Source organism: Nicotiana sylvestris, chromosome 6 (assembly GCF_000393655.2).
Source record: "Nicotiana sylvestris chromosome 6, ASM39365v2, whole genome shotgun sequence".
NCBI lineage: Eukaryota > Viridiplantae > Streptophyta > Magnoliopsida > Solanales > Solanaceae > Nicotiana > Nicotiana sylvestris.
In genome coordinates, this window is record NC_091062.1 from 63,197,780 (window position 1) to 63,216,742 (window position 18,963).

Here is an 18,963-nt window from a genome sequence, read left to right on the forward strand (position 1 = left end):
GGAGAGTTGATGTGTATTTAAAGACAAATACACATTTAATAAGTAACGACAGCCTTTTGCAGTGGTCAATTAGAGGTCTAATCAACCTGAAATTCTGATTTTGAATGATCAATTTGGCTTCCCTAGATATTAGGCAAAAACTACGGTTTAGAGTTCTAGGTAGATGGAACTGGTTCAATACTAACGAATAGAATTTTCTAGGAATTTGACAAGTATAGGACTTCTGCTCATGATTGAATTATTAATCTTTCTAATTGTACAGAGTATAGAAAACATACATAAGCTTTCATATGAACCCATACTGATGAACCAGGTTCTTCATTTAGGACTCTCTTGAACATGCCTCAAATGCCATAATAGAGAAAATTTTGTAAGAGATTAGTAAGTCATATAAACCAAGCCAAATTAAAGTATACTAATTAATGTATGAAGCCGAGTAAGAATTAATCTAGATATTTACACAAGTTCAAAATTCCTAGCCAAATTCTTTTTCATTGTGCATTCTAAGATGGACCTATTAGGTGATCTTTATCGTCCCTAATTCCAAGCTGTTCCTCTCAAAGTATTCTCTACTCAGTTCTTTAGTGAAGATGTCAGCAATTTGCTTATCAGTAGCACAGAATTCTATGGAGATCAATCATTTCTCATAGTTATCTCTTAAGAAGTGGTGTCTAACATCTATGTGCTTAGTCCTCTTATGATGAACAATGTTCTTTGTCATACTTATAGCACTAGCGTTATCGCAGAATATAGGAATGCAACCAAATTTAATGCCAAAATCTACCAGCTGATGTTTGATCCATAACAACTGAGCACAACAAGATGCAGCAGCAATATATTCAGCCTCAACAGTGGATAAGGCCACTAAATTTTGCTTTTTAGTGGCCCAGGATACAAGACATGAACCAAGAAAGTGAGCCATACCTGGGGTGCTTTTCCTATCCCCAAGGAAACCTCCATAATCAGCATCAACATATCCTACTAGATTCAAAATTACTACCTTTGGGATACCAAAGGCACAGATTAGTGGTGCCTTTCAAGTATATTAGTATCCTTTTGACAACAGTCAGGTGAGACTCTTTTGGATTGGCCCGGAAGCAAGCACAAAGCCCTACACTGAAGACTATGTTAGGTCTGCTAGTAGTAAGATACAAGAGTGAACCAATCATACCCCTATACAACTTTTGATCAAATGATGAACCATGTTCATCAATGTCTAATTTTGTGGCAGTTGCAATGGGTGTGTCTATTTCCTTTGATTCCTCCATTTTAAACTTTTTGATAAGCTCTTTTGCATACTTCTGCTGATGGATCATGGTTCCATTCGGGCTTTGTTTGATCTGTAAGCCTAAGAAGAAGTTAAGCTCACCCATCATACTCATTTCAAAATCACTCCCCATTAATTTTTCAAAATCCTTACTTAGATTATTAGCGGTGGACCCAAAGATTATGACATCAACATATATTTGTACCACAAGGAGATCCTTACCTTTTTCCCTTAAGAATAAGGTACTGTCAATTTTACCTCTTTTGTACCCATGTTCAAGTAGAAATTTGGACAGTCGTTCATACCATGCTCTTGAAGCCTACTTGAGTCCATAGAGAACCTTGTCTAATTTGTACACATGCTCAGAACATTCCTTGCTCTCAAACCCTGGAGGTTGTTTCACAAACACTTCTTCTTTAAGGTATCCATTTAGGAAGGCACTTTTCACAATCATCTGATGAAGAGTGAATTTCATGTGTGTTGCAAAGGCTATGAGGAGTCTTATTGCCTCTAGTCTTGCAACTGCATCAAAAGTCTCATCATAATCTATGCCCTTCTCTTGGTTGTAACCTTGGACCACCATTCTTGCCTTGTTTCTTGTAACTATTCCATCTTCGTCAAGTTTATTTCTGAAGACCATTTTGTACCAGTAACTGATCTGTCCTTGGGTCTTAGAACTAGATGCCAAACTTGACTTCTCTCAAACTAATTGAGTTCATCTTGCATTGCATTCACCCAATCTGCATCCTGCAAAGCCTCAACAACATTTTTAGGTTCAATAAGAGATAAAAAGGCATCAAAAACACACAGATTCTTTAATTGTGATCTAGTTTTGGCTTCAGATGTCGGATCTGTGATAATGTTCTCAATAGGATGACAACCAACTGGTTTCTGCTAGATGTTTCTCCTATGTTCTGTTGCTAAGGAACAGGGTCATGAACAAGTTCTTTTAGAGGGTTTGTTTCATTTCCTCTTCGATTAGTTCCCCCTGTCAGGTTGCCCTGAATGGAAGAACCCGTTCCATGACCTGTTCCTTCTTTTGGTGACACTTAACTTGTGTTGAGGCTTTAGTCAACTCCTTTACCAATCCAATGGCTTAATCTTCATGTTCATGTCTCTAAGAAAGAATGTTAGTTTTATCAAACGCTATATGCACACTTTCTACTACACACAATGTTCTTTTGTTGAACACTTTATATGATTTGCTATATGAAGAATATACCAAGAATACTCCCTCATCACTTCTGGGATCAAACTTACCTAGAGAGTCTTTTCCATTATTGTGCATAAAGCACTTGCATACAAATGCCCAAAGATGGGATATATTTGGTTTTCTCCCTTTAAGTAACTCATAGGGAGTCTTCTCTACAAGAGGTCTAGTCATGCATCTATTGATAATGTAACATGTAGTGTTCACAGCCTCTGCCCAAAAGTTGTGGGGTAGTTTACTAGAAAGAAGCATAGTCCTAGCTATGTCTTCAAGAGTCCTGTTCTTTCTTTCAACTACTCCAATTTGTTGAGGAGTCCTAGGGGCATAAAAGTTATGATCTATACCATTCTCATCATAGAATTTAGCAAACTTAGCATTTTAAAATTCAGTTCCGTGATCAGACCTAATTAATGCAAGTTGATTTCCTAATTGTTTCTGAGTTTTTCTAAAAAAAAGCAGTAAACAGGTCAAATTCTTCATCTTTAGATGTTAGAAATAGTACCCAGGTAATCTAGAATAGTTGTCAACAAGTACCATTACATAATTTTTTCCACCTGTGCTTATGGTTCTCATTGGACCACGAAGATCCATATGGACCAGTTCCAAAGACTTGGTAGTGCTTACCATTTTCTTGCTTTTGAAGGATGATCTTACGTGCTTCCCCCTTGCACAGGCCTCACAAACTTTATCTTCCTTGAACTTGATGTTAGGTAACCCTATCACCAAGTCCTTAGAGACTAATTTGTTTAGCTGATTCAGACTAGCATGACCAAGTCTTTTGTGCCGCATGAGGGGATCATTATCCAACACACTTAGACAGGTGAGTTCATTTTCTAAAAGAGTAGACAAATCTACAATGTAAATATTGTTAACTCTTTTCCCCTGCAAAACAATCTTATAGTGGTAAGGTTAATCACAAAGCATTTAGTAGAGGTAAATGCTACAAGGTTACCTCTGTCACATAGTTGTGACACACTGATCAGGCTATATTTCAAGCCATATATCAAGTAGACATTCTCAATGGAGTGAGAATCTGTCTTACCTGCCTTTCCAACCCCAATAATCTCACCTTTCTTCCCATTTACAAAAGAGACATTACCTCCCTTTAGGTCCTCAAGTGAAAGGAACTAGTTCTTGCTTCCAGTCATATGTTTTAAGCAGCCACTATCCATGTACCATATTTGGCTACTTCCCTTCACTTGGACCTGCAAAAAGAAATCAAGGGTTAGTCTTTGGAACCCAAACTAGTTTGGGTCCCTTTCTATAGGCAAAGGGATAAATCAAATTCCTTTTAGCCCACCTAGCCAGCCTATTTTTCTCTTGAACAAAAGCTTTGTTCTTTTGACTGGCCTTTTCTTTTTTATTACATTCATTTTTGTAATGGCCAGTCTTGCTACAGTGTGTGTAGATTTTGTTCTCGGGAAGAGTGAGGTACTTGCTTTTAGGGTCCCACTTAGGTGCTTGAGTCCCATAGCCAAGTCCTCTTTTGTTGCTACTGTGATGTTCTTGTAGCCAGGAAAGTGCATCAGAAGCCTTGTTCCATTTGCAAGTTCTGTCTAGTTCATGTTTTACCTTCCCTAGATCTTCTTTTAAGACTTTTATCTTCCTTCCTGTACAACTCATCCTTCATTTTTCCTAAGTTTTCTTCTAGAGTGAGATATGTGTGATCAACTTTCTTCTTACATGTTCCTAGTTTACTCGTGAAAGGAGTCCAAGTGCAGTTTTATGTAGAAAAACTAGGAGAGATTTTGGGACTATACAAGGCAAAGGTTAACATGCCTGGACTTCCTCCCTACTGCCCTTGCAATCACCAAGAGGTTTTGTGATTCATAAGAGGTGAATGAAGACAGGGTTGTGCAGAAAAGTGAGATGAGGCCTGAGCACAAGGTTGTGTTTGAATTTGTCCACAAGTGCTTATTGCCCAGACAGGAGAGAAGGCACACTGCTAACTACATGGATCTGGTTCTTATGGAATGCCTGGAGAGAGGAAAGAAAATCAACTGGCCTGCCTTCATTATCAAACTGCTAGATAGGGTCATAAATGGCTCCAACGCTCATGCTACTCCATATGGCTTTATACTAACCACAGTTCTGGACAGGCTAAATGTGCCTCTGAAGAAATGGGAAATGGCCTCTAGCAAGGAACACTTTGGCATCAAAACTCTTCTTGACTGTGATTATCTAGTCAATACCATCCTGGTTCATCCCAGAAGACACCCATCAACAGCAAAGTTAGGACTCTGGTTCAGGAATGTGCAGCCAAGGATGCTGAAATTGCTAGGCTCAAGGCTCGTGTGGTGGAAGTGGAAACTGAGAGGGATGGTCTCAGACTGAGCTTGCCAAAGAAAAGGAGAAGAATGATGGAATTCTTTGGAACATGCTGAATCTTCTCCAAACTCAAACCCAACCCTCCAGTTCCTCTAAGACTTAGGACTCATAGCTTCTGTCTCCTCAACTTGTTCAGTACCCCCAGTGACCCAGATTAGGGATTTTTCTGTTTTTGCTCAGGGTTTGAATGTTTTTATTTCTTTTTGTGGATTGTAGGTGGCAACATATCTCTATCAATGATAACTGCTATTTCTCTCTTGATCAATGATTAATCTGTACGTGGTAGTTTAAATATATTTGTTGATTACTGATGATTGCACCATGATTGCACTTGCAGTTTCCCCAGTGGCCATGTGTGTTTATTAAAATCTGGGTATCACACATCGTATGCAACTTTTCAATGATGCCAAAAGGGGGAAGAGATATTGTGCTTTACATATTCTAAAAATATTTGATATTTATAACCTAATTAACCTGGTCCTTGATAATAAATGAAATTTCTATGTTTAGTTTTGATGGTTATGCTGAGTTCCTACAGGTTCCAAATAAGTAAAACGCACAGAGTTTGTCATCATCAAAAAAGGGGGAATTTGTTGGCCCAAGAATAGGTGAAGTTTTAAAGAATGACAAATGAACTCAGTCATGGACCAAGTCCATCTTGTGAAGCACAGTCATGATCAACCTATACATGTGAGATGCACGTGAAGGAGATAAATCCTACTGATCAAGCAGCAATATCTCCTGATCTAATCAAAAAGGTTGCATATTAGATAAGGGGATAAAGTCTCCTTATATGAAGAGAACAGAATCCGGATAAAATATAGTGTTAGAGTTTGATCTTTATGAACTCTTATACGATAGAAGATCAACAATTGAGTCCCAATCAAACTCTGATTACTAACCTATTAAATGATAATGATTGTTCTCTTTTACAGGTAATGCACATATGCAAAAGTTAAACTAAACTGAGAGCAAAAAAGCAAGGCAATTTGGCAAGCAATTTATGTGTGATTTGAGTGTGCACTCCTGAAGCTACTTGAACGAGATAGAAGAATCAGTTCCATTGTGTCTATCTTTTATTCTAGTTCAATTGTAGTAGGTGGTTTATAGTTGTATCTTTCAGCTTTCATAGAAGCAATTGTATTAGGTACCTAAAGTGTTCAAGTTATAGCTAACTTGAAGTTGTCGCAATAGTGGATGTTGTGTGCCACAACGGGATTAGAGTTAATCCTTAGGTTTACAAAGAGTTTTTGTAAATGTTGTTTTGGCTCAGTGATTTTAGTGGATGTTTGGGAAAATCCTACTAAGTAGTAGGTCGTGGTTTTTTCACCTTTTGAGACAGGTGTTTTCCACGTAAAAATCTTTGTTTTCTTTATTGTATGTACTTATTATTCTGCATGGGTACCACACAAATCAACCCCCCCCCCCTTGTGTGGTATTGACGCTTAAAACATCATTGTATGACCCTGGTTTTGTAGGTGCACTTATGCGACTCATCTTTCCTTTTTCCTTTTGTCTTTTAGTCAATCTATAGACCTTACTTTGTATATACAAGGCTTAATAGGATGCCTCTCTAGGCCTCTATAGGTATACTGAATTTCTTTGCTCGATACTTTGTAGAACTTGCGAATATGGCCATATCTTATTTCATAGATCTGGTTACCCATCCACATGACTTTACTACATTTACATGGGTAATACTATACCATAACTTTTTGCTTCAATCTACCTTTGCTGAGGTATGCTTACAAAGTTCCCAGTTACTTTTGTTGCCCACCATTTAGGTATAAATCTCAGTCCTTTAATGCCCCTTCATTACCGTTCGTCTTAAGAATCATGGCCTAATCTCATGTCATACTTTGTAACTTATATCTGACCATTGTTGATTCGCCTCAATGTTGATCTATAATCCTTTACTTGATGACTTCAAACTTCTTAAATAATACATTACCGCTAGGACATACATTGTAGTGAGGAACATTAGAAGTGATTTCCATAATCATATTTCATAGTGTCTCAATATGATTCATCTTATGGGGGTATCTTGATTTTGTGCCACCAGCGAAATTTTTTTCCCCTTCTCTTCTCCTATTTTCTCTTTTTTTCAAATCATTATCAAACGAAGGCCCAAACGTCATCCTTTATTTGTCACAATTATCCTCTCATTTTATTACTAGGTCAGTATTTCATTCTTTCTAAATGCTATTAATCTTAGATTTCTTTGAGTTCATTCAGGCTATACTGAACTTTCAGTAACTTAGAGAAACCAATATCTCTCTTGTTTTTATGGACTTACTCCTGAGGACTTATCCATTCTCGTCACCTTTTCACTTGCCTTTCTTTATTTTTACTCGTGTTTTCTTGAAACTTTGTTGTTCTACCATACTTAAGCTTGCGACCTATAAATATTTATTTATAATACTCGCAACTTTTCTTCAACTTACTTGGACCATAGATTTCCTTATGTTATTCTGGAACGTCAAGCGATACGTCACCTCGTCTCCAACTCTTCTCTACTCTCTTAACTAGATCTCTCAGTACTTAGAAACCATAGGTTGGAAGACATGCCTCCGACGATGCCGCTATCATTCCCGGTTATTGGATCCCCGTGCTTATATCCTTCTATCCGAAGTACTATTCACGATCTTTTGCCTTTGAGTATATCGTACGTTGTTCACCTTTACCTTACTTACCTTAAAATCTCGCATCGTATCTTCTATCTCTTTCCTAACCTCCCTTCCACCTAGGTGTAATTCCCATCCATAATTTGAATCTCTATTATAATACTCGCACTTTTGGTACATACACAATCCGGTGAGAGCTTCTTACTGACTTCTTATGAGGCCGGTACTTCTTCTAACTGGCTTCTTTATAGAGCCATTATAGATTATGGTTGGTGTGTTATTTCTCTTGAACATCTAATATTAAGAGTGATTCTGTCATGTTCTCAAGCACAACTTTTATAATTTTTCTAGGTCCAATAATCAGACTCCTGATTTACTTTGTGATGTAATTCTTTAGTTTCCTCTTCCTTCTGATCACACTTTACATAGGCTTAAGCTATCTTCCGATCTGTGGCTCATGGTATCAGTTATTACCTTAGCCTTTCATGGGCATTATGGAATATCTATGATACAATCTTCTAACAATTCAATCCTTTGTCTATGCCCTGGGCTCAATTCTTTCTTTTACTTATATTGGAGTCTTCTATGGTTGTAATATTATTAACAAATATGCTGCCTGGATAATGCTCCAAATTCTTGAGTGTATCCATAACATACTCACTCTGGATCATTGATCGAATAATTCTTTTCGTTCCATCTTAGCTTTCTTTAAACGTGTGCAATTACTTTTCCTAGCCTTTCTGCCCCTTGTTGCGTCCATTCTTAGCTTATATGAGTGCCCACACTTGCCAGGGTTTTCATACAACTCATATGATCTCGAATATTACTTTTAATTCTTACTTCCTATTCATTAGCCACGATAGGTGCCACTTTCCTTTGGAATGCTTACACTGTTGTTGCGAGATTGTTGTTACACGACTATTTCCTCTTTAGGTCGTTGTGTTTAGGTTGATGCCTTCTTTCTTATCTCCTTAGCTAGTCTTTTGTTGTAGTACTTAGGGAGAACCCTTGACTCTTGTAAAGCTGTGAGCTTATTACGGACCTTTTTGATGTCCTTACTTGCCTGTAATCATCTGTAGTTGCTTAAATCCATGCCCTTGTGCTTGTATGGTTGCTTCTGAACTGATATTTTGACTGCCTTTCTAGTGGCGCATTATTTTATCCCCCTAACACTCATAATGTATTTTTAGCTACCCCGACTCTTGTTTGAATATATCTCAAGTATTATGATGATATTCTTCGAGGCTAAACTCTCCATGTTGGGTTCTACTATGTTTATCTCACACGATCTGATGACTCGTCTGTAACCTCCTGTTTAGCCATAACTAGGACTTCCTGACCAATTACTAACTACTCGTTGGCCCATTCTCATATCAATATTCCTCATAATTTTTCTTGGGTTATTTCCTTTGTCTTAACTTACGTCGCACACTCGTTCCTTATTTATTAATAACAGCTCGGGCAGGAACCTTACTCCCTCTCCTTGACATGTGCTTGCACAATATTCTTGAATCGTAGCGTATCTGTAAGATTTGTATAAGTGCCATCTCATTCCTACAGTTTCTATAAATTACTCTATTCATAGAAATAGTAGGGGTGTCTATATTCTTGATTCCCCATGAGAATTATTATTATCTTCTATTCATGGGTCTTAGAATAATACGCAGTTGGAAAAGTTTATCCGAAAGTAATATTGAGATTATTCATCTGCATTGGCCCATGACCAAATGACGTTATATAGCGTATATATGTATGTATATATATGTATATGGGATATGGAAAAAGGTTACGACATTATATATGCACCAGCACCTAATCAGTAGGTATATGATGATGATATTGCCCACAGTGGCTAAAATATGATTCAAACAATATTATATACATGTATATATGTATATATATATATATATGTATATAGGATATGGGAAAGGTTATGGTGTTATATATGCACCACCACCTGATCTGCTGGTATACGATGATGATTTTGCCCACAGTGGCCGATATGATATGATGGGATGCCCTCAAAAGCTGATGATGTTATGAAACATGTACCTATGCACGACATGACATTCATACGCATATGGATGATGCTAAAAGTAATTTATGATTTACAAAGTTATTCAGACTTACTGGTTGAGTCAAGTACTCTATATTTGTTCCATGTCTCTTATGTATTTATTTATGTGCCTTACATACTCGGTATATTATTCGTACTGACGTCCCTTTAGCCTGGGGACACTGCATTTCATGCCCGCAGGTCCCAATAGACAGGTTGAGAGCCCTCCATGTACGCTATCAGCTCAACGAAAGATGTTGGAGCGCTCCATTTGCTTTGGAGTTGCTTGTTTGGTTAATATGAGTTAGATATATGTTGTTTGGTATGGCGGGACTTTGTCTCGACCTTTATGATATTTATGTATTTTTAGAGGCTTGTAGACATATTTCCTGTACGTGAAAGATTGTACGGCCTTGTCGGCCTATGTTTTGAATTTATAAAGGATCATGTTGGATTATTAGGCCCGTGTGTCACGTGTATATGATTATGTAATAAGCAAGATACGTTACGTTGGTACTCGGTTGAGTAAGGTACCGGGTGTCCGTCACGGCCTATCAGTTTGGGTCATGACAAAAGTGGTATCAGAACAGTTCTGTCATAAGGAGTCTACAAGCCGTGTCTAGTAGAGTCTTGTTTATGTGTGTGTCATGCACCACACTTATAAGCAGGAGGCTACAGGGCATTTAAGATTGCCACTCTTTATTCTTACTTTAGATCGTGTGGTAGAGCTGACTTATAAGAATTCAAGTCCCGAGCTTTTATTTTTATTCGTAATAAGACGATGCCTACGTTCAGAAAAAAGATCGATAAGATATATAGCTGTGGAAGTGTTGAATTAGAGGAACTCGACTTTGTATCATGCTTATGATAAGTAAATAGGAGATCTTCAGCAGATCATGTGCGTACTAAAAGGTGTAAGCCTCTTGATAAGGAGCCTTAATGCAAGAATACCTATCCACCTTTATAGTAAAAGACAATGAGAGATTAAGAAGATAAATACAAGTTTCAACAAGCAAAAGAAGTAAGAGGAAGAAGGGTACGAGGCGCCCAGCTAATGAAGGTTAACAGCGTTTATAATTGTAGCAGAGGAACATAAGCTTTTTGAGAAATATTCAACAGTAACAGAGGTATGTACAATTGGTCACACCTATTTCAGTTATGCCTTGTGGGGGCTAACAGGTATAGTTAAGAGAAGGATGGGATATCAAAATCCGTCTGGGGTTAGAGTAACCCAAATTAGTAAATGGATTACTTTCATTTATTGGCATTTCTGAAGGGTATTACAAATGTGCCAATAGATCTTCTTGTGAGACACCCAGATTGTGCACCCTAGAATCTTACGATTAGATGTGAATACTAGTATTCAGAAGATAAGCACTGAAAGCCTGGATAGGATAAATATTACCTTAAGTGTGCCTCTCATCCCTAGTAAAGCGAGGATGCTGAGCAACACAAAGAGCCATTAGATGGATCAAATGGAAGCTAAAAGCGAAAGAATGTCGTATTGAAATTTTCACAAAAAAAGGGATATGCAAAAATATTAGCAAAGTAATAAGAATAGAGATAAGGAAGCATTATGAATATGTTTTGATACATGAATGAAAACGGTAAGGTGATACATAACCTATAGTCAAATGAAGGAAGAGACGAAATGTGATGGGCCTTAAGACAATGAAAGAGTATAGGCCATAAGGTTATATCCTCATTACGAGAAATAAGTTCGTGACTCCAACGCAACTACCAGAGGGGAGAGTTAATCCCCAGAGTAACAGAAACCAGTATGGACTGGTAAACAAGATAAACTAAATATGAATTAGGGACTGAATGATTGGAAAGTACTTGGCATCATGGGAATTTTTCATTTATCGCATTCTTCCTTTACCATTTCGTTGAACTAGAACCACTTAAATCTTGCATAATGCCACATTACTCGATATTCCCCCCTTTAGGGGTGTACTAAAAGCTGAAGCCACGAGGATCTACCTATAGGTGTTTTACCTCTTCATCTTTGGAGTCGTTTCTCAACATCAATGATCCTTACTCGCTTTGTAGCAATTCTTCTGTACCAAGGATGACAAATTCCCTTACTCGCGTGGGTGACATTTAGTGTAACTGGCACATACAGTCTCTTAAGCTTAACTTTGCTCACATTGCTTGCTCTAGGGAGGCATCTCCCTGAATGACTGTTCTATGAATTCATCGTGAATCTCCTTCTATGGTCCATTTTATTACCGCCTGAACGAAATCTTCAGTATAATTTGGACCATGCCAAAAGAAAGAAGGGAAGACCTTAACATACCTGGAGTAGGGAAAAATCTATATAATATTCTTGGCGAGGATTGCACCATACTATTTTAGAACCGCAAAATTTGGACAGAATTAAGCTTCTGCTCTTGGCATTACAGTGTATGAACCAAGCAAGAAAATGTTCTTGCTATTGTTTGTTTTCACGTTTTTGATTCAATACAAATGTAAATTGTTGTTGCTTTTGAAGTTTCAATCAAAATTTCCTAAGGGGTTGAATTTTGTTTGGACAAAATGGCTTGAAATGAAGCTTTAGTTGTTTGAGATTGGGTTTCTGCTTTCCAACGTCCTTGGCTTTGCCAAGGGAAGATTATTGTTTTTGAAGCCTTTTCAAGGCATTTCCACTAAATGATATGGATAAGACTTATGTTATGACAAGACATCCCGCAAAATGAGTTCTTAGTCATTTCAAATCTTGTGGCTTCTTGCCACGTGGGGTGGGGGTGGGATAATTTATGAATTTTTTATCCACTCATTAGTTAACCGGGTAATGTTATATTACCCGGTAATTAATCAATTACCCGTATAATTTACAAATTACTACAATTTACTTAAAATTCTATTTATTTTCAAAATACTTCATATATACTTTATATATTATACTACCGTGGCCATATGGTACTTCGCATGGTACTAGTTTATATTTATCGGGTATTATTACTTGACCCGTATTTCATCCCAAATCGACAAAATTCGCCGAAAATTCATTTTCTTTGACTTGCTTCCCCTTCCCTCTTCATGATTTTACTCATCACTTGTGAAATAACCTAATCCTTATAATCTCCAAATAATATTTTCCTTGGACTGATGTCAATTACTTTACGACAAATTCAACGTACAATACTATAGGGTGCAACATCGTCGTAACTTAATACTGCAAGGCATAACATCATCGTAATATAATATTGTGGGGCGTAATATCGATGTAATGAATAAGCCCTTAGAGGCGTGATGATGTTATGGCGTTATATACGCGTATATATAAGTATACATATGTGTATGGGATATGGGAAAGGTTATGGCATTATATACACACCACCACCTGATCAGCTGGTATACGATGATGATTTTGCCCACAATGGCTAAGATGATATGATGGGATGCCCTCAGAGGATTTATGATGTTATGTACATACAGACCTATGCATTACATGACATTTATACGCATATGCATGACATTATAAATATTTCATGATTTACAAAGCTATCCAGACTTACAGGTTAAGTCCTTTACTCCACGTTTCTTCCATGTTCTTTATATACTGATTTACATGCCTTACATACTTAGCACATTATTCGTACTGACGTCTTTTTGTTGGGGACATTGCATTTCATGTCCACAGATATAGATAATCAGTTTGACGATCCCTTCTACAGCGAAGGATCGATAAGACTCCACCTCATTCGGAGTGCAGCCGAGTCTGTGCGTCATCATGTTAGAGTTTTGCTACAGACTTATGGGTAGGCCTATACCTTGTCCCATTTTATGTCAAATAATCTTAGAGGCTTCATAGACACAGATTTATTATGTACAGTATGTCAGAAGCCTTAACAACCCATATGTATTCATGTTTTATGAACGGTGGTTCATTGATAGAACATTTTCCCACTTACAATTGTATAGTAAGGGTTATGGCCATGTTATCCCATAATAGCGGCAAGAGAAATGAAAAATTACTGAGTGGTTCGCTCGGGCCACTATGACACCGAGTGCCAGCCACGCCTCCCCAGGTTTGGGGCGTGACATTAGTATACTTTTCTCTTTAGGAACTATTAATTTTGATAAGTCTATTTAATGTGAAAATGGTAATAAAAATTAAATTTGATTATGTGATTCAAAAAATACGTGATCTATTTTTATGCTAGTTGTTAGATAGTTGGTGCTATGCGAAAGACTAAGAAACGAGATAAGAGCTTAGAATAAGATGATAACCAAACCGATAGGTCAGAAATCGGGGCCTCGAGCTTGTCGATTCGGGGCCTCGGGGTCGATTCTGATGCTCGGTTGGGAGCTATCAAGGGCAATTGATGTACGACTAACAATTACAATAAAATCAGTGATGGCTCTTTATAGCCAATAACATGTAATAAATGAAGAACAATGGATGAAGGTAATAAATAGAAACAATAATATCAAGAGAATGTGTTAGAGAGCAGAGCGAATGTGCTTGTGTATTTAGTTTGGAGTAACCGATGTTACAAAATGGCAAGGACCCTCTTTATATATGAGGGGAATCCTAGCTAAGTACAAAAAGCATTCAATACAAACATTTGGAGATAGTACGGCTAGTTAATGCCTTGATTCATTTTTGTACTAATCCACTAGACTTTGTCAGCCCTAGCCATGTGTCTTAGGAACCCCCCACTTTCACCAAAACTGTTAGTATGTGCTGCCCCGAGGTCATGCGTCGACGACCCTCGAGCGAGGAAGCTCGACCGTAGTCTCGAGCCTTCAAGACATGCTTTTGAGGTGCCTCGATTATGAGAAATTGGACCCTCCGATTTTTCCGTATACAGATAGTCCCCGCGTTTCTTAGAGAGGAACGATAAGAAACGATTTTGACATCGATATCTTCAAACTTCCTGTGATAACTGGGGCATCCCATTGACTTGTCTTTTTAGCGTCATTTAATGAGCTGTCGGTTCCCATTTTTCAAAGCGATAATATTGTCGTTGATATGGTTTCCGATAATGCAATTATTGCCCCTACTGATCCTTCTTTCAAAGGCATTGATGGCATTGTCGGTTATACTATCACCCCATATAAATGGGGGCCTTCTGGAACCAACTTTTTATCCAAGTGCCTTTCAACATCTTTCCATCCGTTTCTTCTCACCATCCTCATCCATTGCTACCCACCATGTTTGGGGTCCACGACCTTAAGGCTACATGGCAGCGTTCTCATCGGCCATGCCACGACCATTTTCCTGGGCTTTCCCTTGCCGAACGAGATTATACTGTCTTGCCATTGTTATTGTTGTTGTCATTGTTGTTACTACTTTCGTCATTGGCTCGAGGTGATGACACAGGGGGCCGACTCTTTCCGACTTAGGAGGATGTTTGGATTCTACACCGCCGCATACCTCCCTACTTCGTCCTGGTGTGACACTTCATCCCCTTAGATTTCCAAGGGATGAAATGTCACAACTGGCTATTTAACTTGCACAACACAATGTCCCAAGAGGAGGACTCAAAGTAGTCGTGCAAGTAGGGTCGGTGCTTGCCAAATCTTTTATTGGGTCGCGGTCTCCCTATCCTGATAGAAGATTTCCGTCTTTGGCCTGTCACTTTTTTCTGCTTCTTCTGCATCACTTCCCTCTTCTTTATATTACCCCTTGTGGATGCCGTTCTGGAAGATCGAGATAAGACTCCCGAGGAGATTATGCTAAAAAATACTGCCACCGAGGATGCTCCCTCGAGAATAGGCTATGCTCTAGGCTTTCACTATATGTGTACCTTTTTGCTTATTTGTTTCTGTGTAATGACCCCTTGTGGGCTTTTGTAATCATATGTAAGAACCCCTTGTGGCTTTTATAATCATGAGCTTATGAATATAAAGATGTTCCTCCAATTTTGTCTTTGATTTATGCTATGTTTCCTTTTATTGGGGTTTGTGAAGATTTTGAATGCATGACTCTACCGTTTGGTGCCAATATCGAGCCCAGATATGAGTATTTTTTCTAGCCTTTGATTGATTAACACGGCTCCCTGCAAAACCCTTTGTCGTTCCTTGGATCGAGCCCGGGTTGGACTGACAATTTCAGCTATTCGGGACCCTGACTTTGAGTTGAATGAGAGTAGGGCTTCAAACCCTCAGTCCGAGACTTAGTCCTTAGACCCTACCATACTCTTCGAGTGGGAATTCACTCGGAAGCTCAAGAATAGAGACTACCATTAGGCTTTCGAGAGCAGTCCCCGAATAGGGGTTCGCTCAGACTCGGGCCATATGGAGACGTGTTTTGAAATTAGTATAGATAGCCTTAAGGAATTGTAGATAGATGGTGCCTCAAGCCCATACGAGTGGAGTTTTTAAAATGCTTATTTTCTTATTGAGAGGGGCCTTTGAAGCCAAGCACTATCTCGAGTCTTGTAATGACATCGATGGCCCTTTGGAGAGGTCCTCGATATCGGGTACCATCACGGGACTTGTAATGATATTGATGGATTTCTGGAGCCAAACATCTTTTTTGATGGAGGTCTTCGAGGTAGGGTACCACCTCGGGACTTGCAATGATGTCAATGGCTTCCTGGAGCCTAACTTCTTTTTGATGGAGGTCCTCGAGGTCGAGTACCACCTCGGGACTTGGTTGATGTGGGTTTTTTGACCTTCAAGCGTCGTATGGCGACATCGAGTGTACGAAGTGATTACGAAATGACCGAGGAGATTCTGCCGGTATGTCTTTCCCCAATGATAAAAGCTCTAGTCGGCCTTTGGGGCAGGCAAGTAGTCGCCGATTTTCCCATATATAGGGTTGTCTTCGCCCTTTTGTAGATTTCTCTATTCTGAGCAGTTATCCTTTTTCATAAATTTCTCTTTTTTGCACCAATTTTCCTTTAACTCAAATATTTCACCCAAGCCTTCATTTCCCCTTCTTTCATTTTACTATAGCCATGGCTGCTATGCCGAATCCGCTTGGCGGGGAGAAAGGAGCTCCGCCTCTGGGCACTTTGCTTCGAGAAGAAATCTCCCACTAGAAGAGACCCCCAAAGTTCGAGGTTACCGGGATTATGCCTCAAAGTTCATTTCTTTAATAGGAGAGGAGCACCTTTAGTTGGTAAGGAAGGACTGTGGATGGGGAGAGAAGGTAGTATTATAGGTACCTACCCTGGGAGAGAGCATCACGGACCACGCCGAGGGGTTTTTGAATGTGTACACGTATTCTTTTATACTGGGCCCCCTTGATAGAGTTGTGCTTGACTTCTGTAGAAAGTATCGGGTTACCCTGGCACAGATTCACCCATCATTTTGGTGGATAATACTGATGATGAGGTTCTTCGCGGAAGACGTGGGTCTTGAATTCACTCTTAGCCACCTCATCAGGCTATATTGTCCCTTTCACCATCAAGGCCTGTTGACTCTGTGATGCCGATCAACCACGCCTTTCATTATTGATGACAAAGAAGACAGAGATCGGGGATGGATGAGCCAATTCGTCCGGGTGCGGACTATCGATATTATTCCAGTAGAGTTTTTGCCATATCTAGAGGAATGGAACTTTACACATAAGTGGTACATTCGTGCTATCGTAGCTTTATTTAAGGCGAAGGCGGGCTTCGTAAATGTGTCTTTTTTTCCTTTTCTGCAGCGTTTTCGTGGATACCAGGCGAGGTTATCGATTTGCCGGACTGGGTTTCCACTTGACTTATAATAAGCGTAAGTGGCAAACTTTATCTAGGCTAGGTGGGAGGCAAAACACCACGGTACGTGCTATGTGATTTGCTCCCATCCTTTTTCTTGGAAGGGCGCTTTTTCCTTCTACATACTAACTATGTCGTCATACGCATCAGGGAGCCACTCAAAGCGAGGTCATGCCTTTTAGGAGAGGGATAAAAATTGCCAACTTCCGAATTAAAGAATGATAATAACAAGAAAGAAATACATTTGCGGGGCGAGGGTACTTCGAGCAAGACGAACCCAGACCGGGGGCTCGGAGAGGAAGCATTGACTGAGCCTGCTTCACCTGCGATTTCTTGTTTTGGAAAGGTTGTTTCTCCTCTGCTACCATCTTCTTTTTTCGTTTAAGGTACTTTGAGGGATACTCGAAACCCGGGGTCATGTGCACTGAGCGACTGTGCTTCGACCAGAGTAGACTTTTTTCGAGCTGAGGGAGCTAGGTTAGTTGATATGCACTTGGCCTTCGAGGAAGCCCAGCGGCTTCACTTTGTGGTGTGTTTCGGCATAGGCTTTTTGAGCTTCGCGCCTTCCCTTCCTTATTGAGTTATCTTTTGCAGTCTTTCGACAAACTTAAGTCCGAGCTGCTTCGTCGCGAGGCCAGGCTATGGAAAGCTCTAGATGAGGAGAGATCCCTTAGGCTCCTTTGCAATGAAAAGGAAGTCGAGTTGGCACACTTAAGGTATGAGGTGAGTCGGAGTTTAAATTATGAGAGCTATTTGAAGGAGAAAGTAGTTTTTTGTCCTGAGTGAGAGTGTGTCCCTCCTTCTAGATCCTAAGGCTAATGTGTTGTTAATCTCAGTTGCAGAAAAATACGAAGGCCCTGGAGCACCTTCGGGATGAAGCTGGCCGAGACAAGCGCGAGCATGATGATCTGAAAGCTCAGACGGAGGTTCAGGCTTCAGAGGGGAAAGGTGCTTTGGCTAAAGCTTACGCCTTTGAGGCCCAACTTCGCTTAGATCAAGATAATGCCTTAGTGCGAACATATATGATTGCGAAGCTTGAGTCCGAGCTTTTGAAGGTTAAGGCTGAGGTCGGTGATGCCCTGCCTGACGCCGTAATGAGCCAAACTAAGGCTGACCAAAAGGTGGCGGTCTATTTGAAGGACGCTGCCAATGCTCAAGCTGAGCTGAGAATGACCCTTTATCGTGAATACATGACCAAAGAGTATGCTCATTTAAGTCTCGGAAAAAAATTCTCGACGAGATCCATGCTAGGGGATTTGCCTTCTCAAAAGAGTTGGCGCGAGCGAGGGCGGACGAGCGTGGCGCTCGGTTTCTTATGTCTGACACCGAAGATAGTGAAGATGAGGACGATGGGCCATTTCACCTGGGGGACGTAGATTTTACTTTTTGATTCTGCATATAGCATTGTCAAAGTATGTTTTTAGATAGAGCTTGTGCTTTTTTGTATATGTGTACAAAAGAAAACCTTGTGGTTTTATTTCTTCTGTGTTTCTTTCTATCTCGAATTTAGTCAGATGAACTGGTCTTTGTGTGAGGAGGAATTCTTGATTCGTGGTATGGTCTTGAGGCCTATTGAGTTGGCCCGTAGGCTCTTATGCGCTTGGCCGATGCGAGCCTTTAGTATAAGCTAGCGTTTGAGCTCTTACGCTTTTGCTTTTGGACATGTTTTGATCAACTGTTTTGGGTTCTATGAGTGGGGTGTCGACTCAAGCTTTTTTTACCCTCAAGATGTCAAATTTTAGGTTGGCGACAGTGGCTCTTAAGCTTTTTGTCGATGCGACCTTTTAGTGTAAGATGGCGTTTGAGCTCTTACACTT

General features: G+C 39.6%; 1 protein-coding gene across 1 annotated transcript; it reads right to left on the reverse strand.

The window, feature by feature from the left end:
- Positions 1-517: 517 nt before the first annotated feature.
- Positions 518-1,907, reverse strand: LOC138870699 (uncharacterized). The gene is made up of 3 exons (XM_070148532.1): positions 1,608-1,907; positions 724-1,000; positions 518-624 (listed from the first exon to the last, which is right to left on the reverse strand). Exons 1-3 carry the CDS (start codon positions 1,905-1,907, stop codon positions 518-520), a joined length of 684 nt encoding a protein of 227 aa, XP_070004633.1.
- Between the last annotated feature and the right edge of the window lie 17,056 nt (positions 1,908-18,963).